This window comes from Telopea speciosissima, chromosome 2, assembly GCF_018873765.1.
Source record: "Telopea speciosissima isolate NSW1024214 ecotype Mountain lineage chromosome 2, Tspe_v1, whole genome shotgun sequence".
NCBI classification, from domain to species: domain Eukaryota; kingdom Viridiplantae; phylum Streptophyta; class Magnoliopsida; order Proteales; family Proteaceae; genus Telopea; species Telopea speciosissima.
In genome coordinates, this window is record NC_057917.1 from 80,951,180 (window position 1) to 80,963,873 (window position 12,694).

At 39.8% G+C, this 12,694-nt stretch overlaps 1 protein-coding gene across 1 annotated transcript in view; it reads right to left on the bottom strand.

Annotated features, from left to right (window-relative positions):
• The window catches only part of LOC122652946 (protein ROOT HAIR DEFECTIVE 3 homolog 2-like), a 33,753-nt gene extending 21,565 nt beyond the window's left edge, over window positions 1–12,188 (bottom strand). The window contains exons 1-13 of the mRNA XM_043846833.1: window positions 12,055–12,188; window positions 11,667–11,833; window positions 6,555–6,621; window positions 6,330–6,432; window positions 1,700–1,770; window positions 1,528–1,591; window positions 1,351–1,416; window positions 1,183–1,230; window positions 1,031–1,093; window positions 892–948; window positions 431–589; window positions 284–352; window positions 110–201 (exon numbers count right to left, since the gene is read on the bottom strand). Coding sequence (XP_043702768.1) covers window positions 110–201; window positions 284–352; window positions 431–589; window positions 892–948; window positions 1,031–1,093; window positions 1,183–1,230; window positions 1,351–1,416; window positions 1,528–1,591; window positions 1,700–1,770; window positions 6,330–6,432; window positions 6,555–6,621; window positions 11,667–11,814 — 1,007 coding nt within the window. The 5' untranslated portion in view covers window positions 11,815–11,833; window positions 12,055–12,188. The remainder of the gene's footprint in view (window positions 1–109; window positions 202–283; window positions 353–430; window positions 590–891; window positions 949–1,030; window positions 1,094–1,182; window positions 1,231–1,350; window positions 1,417–1,527; window positions 1,592–1,699; window positions 1,771–6,329; window positions 6,433–6,554; window positions 6,622–11,666; window positions 11,834–12,054) is intronic.
• Window positions 12,189–12,694: the final 506 nt, after the last annotated feature.

Sequence of the window (12,694 nt, forward strand, 5' to 3'; positions counted from 1 at the left end):
TTGGATAAAGCTTACCGACTTGAGTTTGACATAAAAATTTTAATTAAGGTTTTAACAGAGGACCATGGTGACATTAATAAGAAAATAGAAGAAAAAGCTACCGCCTTACTCAGAAAGATAAGTCTCTAAAAGTGAACTGAGCTTTTTCCCAAAACCTGATACCGGCCCAGTTTGAACAGCTTCCTCCAGCACTAGCCAGCCCTAAAACGTATTACCAGAGCATGACAAGGAATATCAATGGAATCACAAGAAATGCAGCAAACCAGAGATATGTTTTCACTACCTCATCTGAGGTCAAGTGACTGAGCTTCTCATTGGCAATCTCTTCACATCGAACGGTAGCGACCATCACCTAAATAATAGCATATATATTATGAGTATACCTACAGAGACCTATTTCTACATAACAAGTTAGTTACCAAGTTAACACCTTGTGAGCAGGGAGGTCAAGATCTTTATTCTCTCTTATAACTTTCCATATCTGCTGGGCACTGAAGGCAAATCCCGAAGCAGGGACAACACCCCGTCTGTCTCCAGCAAGCCCTCCCGGAGCAATAGAATGGAAAAATCGCTGCCGCAATTGTGCAACCTGCATAAAAAATAAAATAAAATAAGAAGTAACAACTTCTACCAGTGAAGTTCCAAACAACACGTGTATATGTGTTCATAACTTCACACCAAAATTAATGATCCTTGAGCATTAAGAACTGAAAAAACTTGGGTGAGATGGAATGACAGCATGAGATCAAATCCTAAATAGTAGGGACGAGGCTTGTTTGCATTTCGATCCTAAACCAAAATGCCCTCACGAATTGCAAAAGTCATAGCAATAGAAGTAATGGCTACAGCAAAGTAGAAGACATAAATTACTAATTGCATTTGAGGAGTTACCTGCTCTTTGAACTGCTCTTCCTTCTCTTCGAAACTGGATAAAGCAGTAACCTCCACCTTCAAGTGAAAGTACAAGTGGATCAGAGTACTGAATATTTTAAAATAATCCAAACTTCCTTTGGAACAAATGATGACTCACATTGAAAAATTCACTGATAGGAGTGTCCTTATGGGCTGGGGGTTTAGAAACACTGTTCCATATCTGCAGAAAAATTTAATACAAAGTGTTATGGAAAAGAAAAAAGATTCAGCAAAGCAACTACATAACAAGAAAATGGCATAGAAGGGCACCTTCTGAATATCTTCCCTTAGAATTGGCTCTAAATGCTCAAGCGGAGTCTATAGTAGACGAACAAACAGGTTAAATATTGAAAAGGTACACACAGTGAATTTCACAGTCAACTTGCAAGGTGATCAACCAATATCTCCTGAGAGAACTCTAATTATTTGGTTACAAACCTTTGTTTTGTCACGAACAACAAATAGCAGTGTCGTTTTGCGAGGGCTAAATAGGCGCATCATGACCTACCAATTGAACAAACAAAAAAGACAAAGAATACAGAATAATAATAGATGTTGACCAAGAAATACACTATTTACCTGGACCAAAATAAAAATAAAATGCATAGGCATTACCTGAAACACTGTCTTAAGAAGAGGTTTGTTGGCAGCCTGTTCCCGACCAATATCATGGCACCACCTAAAGGCATCCTCATAAGGATCAATCATATCAACTTTTTACCATAGGGAAACAACTAGGGGCTCTCTATCTCGCAGCAACATGGAAGTGCTAATCTGGAAAACTCACATGTTTATTAGTACAATGTCTGAAACCGCCAAAGCAAATAGGGCACTCTGTTTCTCAAAGGCAGTATCATCCTGAAACAATGGGGACGATTATATTACATACAAGAAACTTCAGAAAAGCATAACACAACTAGTACTTTATACAGGAGTTTAGCACAACTAACACTATATACATCTAAGGGAAATATTTTAAATCAATAAAAGCTAAATTTCCCTCTCACTGAATTCAAGTTAAGTTGCATTGCAACCATTAAAAACAGATCATCAGATAAACACCGTCAGAGAGGTACAACAGAGTAGAAATCCAGACAAAAGAAATCATGCAGAGAGAGAAGAGAGAGATGCAATGAACATCAACTAAGGAAGAGAAATACTAGCTCACCAACATGCAAATTGGAGGATTTATAAATTCTATAGTATTTTTACATTGTAATCCAAATATTAGAGAAAATTTCAATACAAATTCTCCACAAGTTCTTAACACCTTTCCAGGTTTTTAAGAACAGTACTAGATAACATCATCTCTCCAACAGTCAAACCAAGATCTCAGTTCCCATCAAGCCAAGACATGAACTCAAAACATACAAAAAAAATGAATGTGTGGAGGAGATGAGAACCCAGTACAGTAAAAGCACTGTTTGCAAGGTTGATTTTGAGCATGGTTCTAAATCTCATGTTTCGACCTAGATATCTCGGTTTCGTAAGAAACCAAGACGAAACCCAAGTGCGATACGACTTTGTACCTGGTTTCGACCAGGTTTCAACATGTTTCTACTTGATTTAAGATATTTCGCAAGTTTTGACTTGAACTTGGTTGAACCACCTATATAATTTCACTTATCCCATCGAAACTTGATGAAACCTGTGCTTGAAATGATATTGAACCAGGTTTGACACTTATTTATGCCAAATATCATTTAAGTAAATGTTTTTATATTTGTTATTTCATTTACTAAAGATATTATTCATAAAAAAACAAATACCCCCTATTTTAATCCAATAAAAATAGTTAAAAAATAAAAGGATAAAAGGATAAAAAATCAACCCCCCCAATTAGAGAACAAAAACTGAATTTTTTGGGTTTATAGGGGTGATTTTCAATTTTCAAATGCTAGGGTTTTTCTCAAATCTAAAAAATTTCATAAATCTTATTGTGGTAGAACATCACTAAAACCAAGCGGCAAAATAGTTCAGATTTAAATTCTGATCACTAATAGTTTCTCTTCTTTTTTTTAAATTTATTGATTACTTTCTCAAAAATCCTGACAGATAATTTTAAAGCTCTTGGGCTCAGAACACTATTGAAATCTTACGGCTTACACCAATTCTCTAAGCAACATCCCGCTGCATTCATCTTGTATCTGACATGCAAACTCTAAGGTACCTTGAAGCATGATTTATTTCATCTGGCAATGATAAGGATCTAAGGCTCTTTCACATGTCAGTGATGTCGCACTTTTAGACCAGGGTTCTTTAAAACCATTTTGCAGACCTCCCAAATAGAATATATTTTTACTTGCCATTTGAAATCATCCTTGTTTTGTCTCAGGTCTGTAACTTTTCCTGTGTAATCAGCAGAACAAACACACAAAACTACCAAACAGCTCAGTATCAATATGTCTCACAGGTATAGTGGTGTGTTACTTGTCCAGGGGACTGCACTTGTGGCATTAGGACCAATCATTGCGTCCAATTACCCTTGGATGGCTTGAAGCAAGGAAAAATTCCAAGCCTCAAGACGTCTGAACCTCTAATATAACTTTTACAGATCCCCTCTTGCTAACTTCTCCATTCAAGCTCCAAATGGAGAAAAGATACCAACTGCCCCCCCCCCCCTCCTTTAATGTGTGTGTGTGTGTGTGTGTGATAAAGAGAAAGGAAATGCCTCTAATTGAAATTTCTTCTCTGCTTTCCTCTTATAGATATTATACATCCTGCTATCATACTTTCTGTTATACTTTCTAGAATTTTACAATCTCCTTTACTCGACATGATGTTGTCGAATAAGGAGGAAGTGGAGAAAGGCCCATTGAGCCAGCCCAATCAACCAGCCTGCTAGACCTTTAGGCCCATCTTTTGGTCCAATACCATGGGCCAGGTTAAAGGTCATCACTACATCAGTTCATGCCTTGAGTGGGGTGTTAATAGAAGTTCTTAGTAGTTGTTTCTATTTACTACATGTCAGTTGCAGTTGCTATTTTAGAAGTTGTTCTATTTGTAATGTTTCTAGAAGTAAGATCTTAGGTTAAGATTAGTTTTCATTTTAAATTTGTACTATTTTGTAGGAAATTTCCTCCTCCACACAAGGGGGGATCCATAGTAGCTCTTATTAATAAAAAAGGGGCCACATACTACACCCCATTGAAAAAAGATTGGCTTGATGCCATTGTTTGCTGTGAGAGACAGTGGTGGGGTGAGAGACAAACCAAGGCCATAAGCGAGAAGCCTTCTTCTTCTTTTCCTTCTTCCATACTCTCTTCCTGGTTTAGAAACTGAGGTATGTAATCAACCTTATTCTAAGTTGAATACTGCTGTGTTGTAGTTGATTGAGGACTGTTGAAGCTATTTCATACGCTGTCATTATCAAGTACTGTCTACATAAGCTTTTGGTTTCTATTTATACCTTTACTGGAAAACGGCAATGGGGTATGGGTATTCTCACATCTGACCATCAGTTTGAGGTATAGTTTTGAGGTTGACATCATGGTTTAAAGTACCGACCGATACGATACGATACGGATCGGTATCAGATGATACCGATATGTCTCCCTTTTTTTTAAAAATGGATTGCCTCGAATTGTATCGAAATGTATCGACCGATACGTATCGATACCATTGATATGTCCAGTAAAGGGTTCTGTGGGTGGTTTAATACGTATCGATACGCATCGGTCAATACGGCTCGATACATACCAATACATTACCGAAACGCACCGATACGCACCGATACATACCGATACCTAGGGGTGTCAACTACAAACCCGCACCGGCAGAGCCGACCGAGCCCGACCTATCAAAAACCGAGTCCGACACGACCAATTAAAAAATGAGTCGGGCTTGGGACCGACCGATTAATAATCGGCCGTTCCCAGTGCAGAGGTGGAGACCGATGGTCGCCTGACCGACTTGATCAAAACCTGTTTTAAATATTTTTTTAATGATTAATCCCTGATCAATCACGTCATATATTAAATATATTAAATGATTCATCTAACAAAGTCACAATTCACAAAGATATTAAAGTATTAAACATTAAAATCTGTTCCTTCCCAAGCCCCAATGCCCCATTTCTGGTTCTTATCTCCACCGAAAGCACAAACCCCAATATCTTTCTTCCCCAGATAGCTTTGGACCTCTGATTGCCCTTTGGAAGCTTGGTGTCTCCGAAGCTCTGTTCCTCTCGGAAGCTCGGTGTCTACAAAGTTGTTTGAAGAAATCTGCCGATCCAGTGTTGGGACGTGCTAATCTCAGATGTACATGGGTTCAATAGTCCACTCCGTTCTTGACTTAGGTTTTAGGTTTAGAGTCCGCTCTGTTTATGGAAACTGTTGCAAGCTACAAACCCTTCCAGGCGTGGGAATGGCGGCCAACATCTGCGCAAGTTAGCTCATGGATGCTCTGTTGAAAACCAAATCCGTAGACCAGATTGGATCGATTCGGCCTTTCTAGTTACCAATCTATTTTGTGTTTTCTAATATTGGATGGCTTCTTGCTCTGTTTTCTGTATTATTAATTGATCACTGGAACGTTAATCTATGTGAGATTGGGAGATTCAGGGGCGTTGGCTTCATGAGTTTCTGCAATGAACAATCCATAAGGGATGCCATTAAACTGACCGATTATGGCCCGATCACCAACTGACCGAAAGCTATCGTGTCCATGTCTGGGTTCTCAAGGCCCGATCACATAAACAGTCGGTAACGGTGCAAGGTTTTGAAATGATGGTGCCCGATTAAGCCCGACCGAAACCGACCGTCACCGACCGGTTGACATCCCTACCAATACCATCGATACATTCCATAAAAAAGCTATTTTCACTCACAGACTCCATACAATTCTTAATCTAACGAAAAAATAAAGGAAAACTCTCAACCAAGAGTCTAAAATCTTGCATTTCATCTTGGTTTTTCACACTTTTAAACTAAAAAAATGAATCGAAAAGTGCTACAACATCATCCTTTGCATCATCCAATACGCTTCATGGCTATAGATGATTACAACATGTAAGGAACCTCATCTTTTATAACAATTTCAATTTAATGCACTTGTTTGGTTATACATTATTCACCATTTTAGGTTTTATGTATGACACTTATTATGTATTGCTTATTTATATTGTTTTTTGTTCCAAAAGTGTATTTCAATGTGTATATTGATCATTTTTATGCGTATCTATATTGTTCAATACGTATCTCCGAAACGATACTATATGATACGTCTCTTAAAATCACCCGACCGATACGATACCCGATACCGATACTTTAAACCTTGGTTGACATTCTTATGAAAGGAATATAGCATCAAATCTGTCAAACAACAACATTACTAGAAGCAACCAAAAAAAATTAAGCTGAACTCAGAGAAGTAACCACTTCATTCTGAAGAAAAAGAAGAGACACGAATGAGGTTACCTCGCCTCTTTCTCTCCCATCAGTACCCTCCAAATCCATCGCAATAGTGCAAGGCTCAATGCCAACACACTTTGCCATCCAAATGCCCTTGGTGGTTTGACTCCTGCAATGAAAGGAAATACCATTATGTATCTCTTGTGCAGTAGTCACAGAAATTAACAAAAAAAGAGGATAACTGAGTTCAATATTTTGAAACTCTTAACACATGGGAAATAAGATACCTACCTTCCTCTGAATGCATCCATCTCCCTGAAATTCGTATGGAAAAGATGGTTTAATAGGGTGCTCTTCCCTGTCCATGAGGAAAAAAGTTCAATATTTCTATTTCTTATTTTTTTTAATTGAATAAAACAGAATTAACCAATAAGGACATAGAGAACCCATGCCAATGTCAGCAAACAACCCCCTTCCCCAATGAAATATAGATCCATAGTCCATATGAAAGTTATCCATGATGTTTCACCAAAATGACATTGTAGAACTATCTCAAATGTCAATTCAGAGCACAAACTCTATCAATACAAGAAAATACAAACCCCATATATATATATATATATATATATATATATTGGTTTAGTGGTAAAGATATCTTTCATAAACCACATAAAATGTGGACACCATATATTTTTCATCAGGATCTTGTACAAGTATCTGAAATAAGAACCATGCAGATAAATATATGACAGTGAGACCTGGCATCCACCAGAATACATACGCATATGAATTTTATTTTTTTTTAAAAAAAGAGGGTGACATTGAGGGTTTAGCACCCTAGAGAAGTTAGGTGCTCATATGGGCTACAGTATGTGGACAAACATCACGAAGGTGCAGGGTTAACTTTTACAACAGTGCCTTGCAAACTGCATATGGAGGTTTGTATAAGACTTTGGAAGATAAATGGTTATCCAAGATAACAAAATCCAATTTTATTTAAGGAATTCTACAGTTGACCAACAGTAGGAGATAGAAGATGACGAATTTATTTGGGCAACCTAATTTTGGCAGAATCCTGTCTGAGAAGGAGATCAAGAATTTACAGCTGTTTGGTCCATGTTAAATAAGAATATTAATCCATTTTTAACAAAGAGAAAGTTATGCAACGATGGGGTTAGTAGCTGAAATGGTGAGGTCCCCTATGAGCTGTTATGTGGAGCTGAAGTATATAGAGAATAGGAGAAGATTTGGGGGAAACGAGTTCCACCCAATGTAACGCACTAATGCCCCAGACCCACACCACTAGCATGATATTGTCTGCTTTGGCCCATGGGCCGCACGGTTTTAAAAGGCCTCATACTAGGGTGGGGTGCTTGAGGTTATCAATTGTCCAGGAACATTCCCCCTAGGTGATGTGGGACTAAAGTTGTGCACTCCCTCAACGATCTCCCAAACCCCATGGTACTATGTCGTTTCTTGGTGGGGACCCTTCAACGATCTCCTAGGTTGGCCATTACTTTGCCGTCTCTTGGGTGTCATACCCAGAATAGAAATTTTTGGATTGGTCCTTTCCATGAAAAGGTGCCAAATAGTTCTAAGGTACCGTTTCCATTCATGGGAAGTATAGGAAAAATGAATAGAACAATGTTCAGCAGAACATCTAGAAGCACCTCAAAAATTTTTATGTATGACAGTTCTCTCTTCTTATGAAGTAAGGTTTGAATTTTATAGATTTTGCAGGAACCCAAGAAGCTCAATCCCATCTTCTTAAATCTGACTCCATTTGGACTGTCCTCATCCATGATAACTCCTCTTGGATTTGGCGCAAGATCCTCTCCCTCCGCCCTCTAGCCCTCCGCGGTATCTCCTCCTCCATCTCTGATGGCACCTCCACCTCTCTCTGGCTCGATCCTTGGCACCCCTTAGGTATCCTCTTTAATCTTCTTGGCCCCAGGGCTATTTATTCCTCTGGCCTCCCCAAGGCCGCCCCTGTCTCCTCTCTCACCTCCTCTGGTTCTTGGACCCCCACCCATCCCTCAACCCAGACATTATCTCTCAGATCTGGACAACCCTTCCCCCGCTGCCTCATAACCCCTCACCCCGTGCGGATAAGGTCACCTGGCTACCCTCCCCCACCAACACCTTCTCCTCCTCTTCTGCCTGGCACCTTTCCCAGGACCCCTGTCCCTCTGTCCCCTGGCATAACTTAGTCTGGTTCAAAGGCCACATTCCCCGTCATAGCCTAACTGTTTGGAGAGCCGTAAGACTTTGCCTGCTCACTCAAGCCTTCCTTATCCACCGCACCATCCCAGCCCCCCCCCCTCCTGCAACCTTTGTTGGATTGGCCGTGAAGATATCCCCCATCTCTTCTTTGATTGCACCTTTACCTCCACCATATGGAAAAAGGCATTATCCTCCATCTGGCAGCGTAGCAGAAGGTTTAGAAGCTTTGATCGTGAATGGCAATGGTTGCTCAAAACCTTCTTTAGGAACTCTACTTATGACACTATAGGGAAGCTTGTTTTTAGCGCCGCTATTCATCATATCTGGATGGAGAGGAACCTCAGGAGATGGACTTCCAACTCTAGATCGTTTGATGTGATTTGGAAAGCCATCTCCTTCGATGTGTCCACTAAGCTCAACAATATTCACCAGAGGCCCTTCTCGGACAGCCACAAAAACAAGCATATTTTGACTTTTAGGGGCCTTGATTCTGCCCTTTTGCGGTCCTCCTCCTCTGCGTAGGCTGGTCGATCGCCTCCCCCCCTCCCTTTATTTTTTCCTCCTTCCCCCCCTCTCCCTTTTCCTTCTTCCCTTTCTTGTATATTGTTTCTCTGGTTCGCTCTTCCCTGCACCCTCTCGGGGTTCGGTAATATAATTATGGGAAATTTACACATACCACCCCTGAGATTTGAAGAAAGGATATTTCACCCCCCCTGGTTTTGGAAAATTTTGCATACCCCCCTAAGGTTTGCAAACGGTAACAAATAAGTCCATTCCGTCAGTTCATGACCTACACTGTTAAAAATTAGACTTGAACTGACGGAATTGCCCTTCTAAGAAGAAACAAAAAAAAAAAAGTGCAAAACCTGCAACTCATCTTCCCCAATCGATTTTGGGGAAGATGAGTTGCACCCATCCCAGCTCCCATGTTTAAAACTCTTCCGACCTTGTGATTTTGGATATCTGCTTCAAACTGGTGGGAATTTGATCCGAATCTGATTGAAGGAACTCCATCAAGTCCTTGGAAATGACTGAGATCGTCTCTGCGAAATCGGATACAGCTTCGGTCACGGAAATCAAGGCTTCAAGAAGCTTTAAAAACCTCTTCCTCTTCTTGACCACAGAAAGTAAAATAATAGACCTTATAGGCACCATAACCAGTGAAGCCAAGCGCTGCGAGTAGCAAAATCCATTTCTTCCTCCTCCATGAGAAATCCAAACCCATTTGCACCAACTGCAGGTCCATGTAGAAGAAGAGCGAATAACCCTTTTGCACCAACTGCAGGTCCATGTTTGTGAATAACCCTCCGTGAGAAATCCAAACCCTTCCTGCTCTTGGGTCTCTATTTTTCTTGGGTGCAAAGGACGACATTAAACCCATTCATCTGGAATGGCCCAAGATTTTTGATGGATTCAAAGTAAGCAGAAACCAAGTCTGTAGCTTCAGATGGCAATGGCGAAAAATCTGCAGTTGGGCTGACACAGTAGGTTGAGTTGGATTTATGAAGAAAACCTAACAGAGGATTGATAAGATTCGCGGTTAGTTCATCTCTAAATGTGTTGGAATTTAGATTTAAACAGTCACCAGAAAAGGAAGCCGACATATTGATTTCTTTCTCCAAGCCCCATCTGACGAGGGAGTAGTAAATGTTCTTCAGAGATGGCAGAACCAAACCCCAATTCTCCTCATGATCTCTGTTGCAAAGGACAGCATTTCCCACCACAATGGTGCTGATTTTGGTCGAAGGGAAGTAGGTCAGAACATGGGTCCTGACCCAGCTTTCTGTCATTAAAATGCTCGAAGAAACCTCATAAAGATGGCGTTCACTCACGGAGACAGCAACAGGGACATCAGTGTGAGACAAGCTTTGAAGAATCATGGGAGATGGATCGAGGATGTTCAAAGGTTTGATTGATTCTTGACCTGCATCTGCTACAAATACAGAGAAATGAAACAAAATTTGAAACTAGAAAGAAAGCAATCCATCGGGCAATCCATCAATGGGGCGCTGGATGGTTGCAACTCATCTTCCCCAATCGATTTTGGGGAAGATGAGTTGCAGGTTGTTTTTTTTTTTTTGGGTTTCTTCTTAGAAGGGCAATTTCGTCAGTTCCAAGTCTAATTTTTAACAGTGTTAGTCATGAACTGACGGAATGGGCTTATTTGTTACCGTTTACAAACCTCAGGGGAGTACGCAGAATTTTTCAAAACTGGGGGGTGAAAATATCCTTTCGTCAAACCTCAGGGGTGGTATGTGTAAATTTCCCTATAATTATTTACCAAAAAAAAAATATCTTAGGAACAATGGTTCCACATAAAGTTTAATGAGGAACTACTTCATATTTAGTCTTTTGTGCTTGTTTTGGCAGTACATAAAATTCTAACTTGATAAGTGCTGATGTAAGTGTATGGAGATCACATAGTTTGCTACGCGTGATCACTGATTCTTTTTTCTGATTTCCTTACCAAAGAAGAAAAAGTATATTTACTGACTACAATTGAATTGCACCATCATATAATTGGTTCACTTTGGGTGCCAAAACAACCAGTCTTCTCTAAAATCCAACAATTCTCCACAGAGAAAGATATCCATAGGCTAGGTCATAAAGAATAAAATAGCAATAGAAGACTTGAACTGCAAGCATAAGTAACTCTCTCGAAGTTTAAGGCAAAGGACATCTACTTCCCCTTTCTTCGAAAAAGAAATGAATAACTTATCTTACTCATCAGTAAACTGGACGGTTATCACATTTAATGTTATGGCAGTTCGTGTGTATCGGGTAAGATATGCATTATAACCAACAAATTGCAGATCACTTGGCTGCTAAGGTGAGTCCTAATATTCAATTAAATGAAATAACAGTTAAGCCCATCAAGAAATAAATCCTAGCTCTTATGTTTTCAACAAACGGTCAGATTCCAAATTCCACAAGAAATTGAAACAGCATAATTTCAGAGCTGAGAAACCTCATTGCACTTCAGAAACTCAAATACTTATTACACTTTAAACGGCTAAAATCAAACACAACTCTTGCAGGGGGAGCAACTGTCTTTTCACACATTTCAACTGCTCCCAAACTAAATATAAACCAAATTACGCCACAAAAATGGATCAAACATATGAACTCAAATTAAAACGATGAAGAAATCAATTTCAATTCCCAACACCACTCGCATACCACTGCTCTGAGGTCCCATGATAGCGACAACAGCATACGAGAGGCCGCATTCTGCGACCTTTACGGTTTTCACAAAATTCTCAAGTCCAGAGATATTAAATTCGCCATCACCGTCGATCAGTTGCGTTGCGCAGCACTCGTCCCCCATAACTGATCCACAAAAGAAACTGCAAACAAGCAGAGAGGAATTAAATTAGAAATTTAAAAGGCTTCCATTTATTCCTTTGGAAACAGTTTCAAACCGTTTTGAAATTTTAACATAGAGATTCAAACAGAATAATATCAATCTGCATTGACGAATCAGATTAATGATTTCAACTGTCCTCCATGCCAGGGTTTTGACGAATAAAGATCAAACCCTACACACAGAGAGAGAGAGAGAGATTACCAGAGTCGAGAGAGACGAAGAAGAAGACGGGATATGGAATCTGAAACAAAAACAGAGACGCGTCTCTCAAATCAGCGAAAGCTATGCTCGTCGATACTCGTAAGCTTAAGACGAAGGGAGAGAAAAGAAGGAAGATTAAACCTTTTCACGTCACCTTAATTCTACCGCGTGCATGATGCGTAACACGCACGGGCTCTGCTTTGCCCGTTTGCCATCGCCGCTTAACCGTGATGGAATAGAACGAAAGTGTACAGTAGAGCCCATAAAACCCTAATCGGAACCGCTATTATGGAATCCGTTGTTTTGAGCTATTGAAGTGGTAGGTTGAGATCGTAGGATCTCGGTTATGAAGGTAAAAGAGACCAATCTGATGGTCGGTCACTAATGCACCAAAACTATAAAATTAAAGGGTTATTTACACATACCATCCCTGAGGTTTGACGAAAGGATATTTTTACCCCCCAATTTTGAAACATTCTGCATACCCTCTAAGGTTTGCAAACAGTAACAAATAAACCCATTCCGTCAATTCATGACTAACCGTGTTAAAAATAAGAGGAGAACTAACAAAATTACCCTTGCAAAAAAATAAAAAACAAAAAATACCAGTAACTCATCTTCCCCAAATTGATTGGGGAAG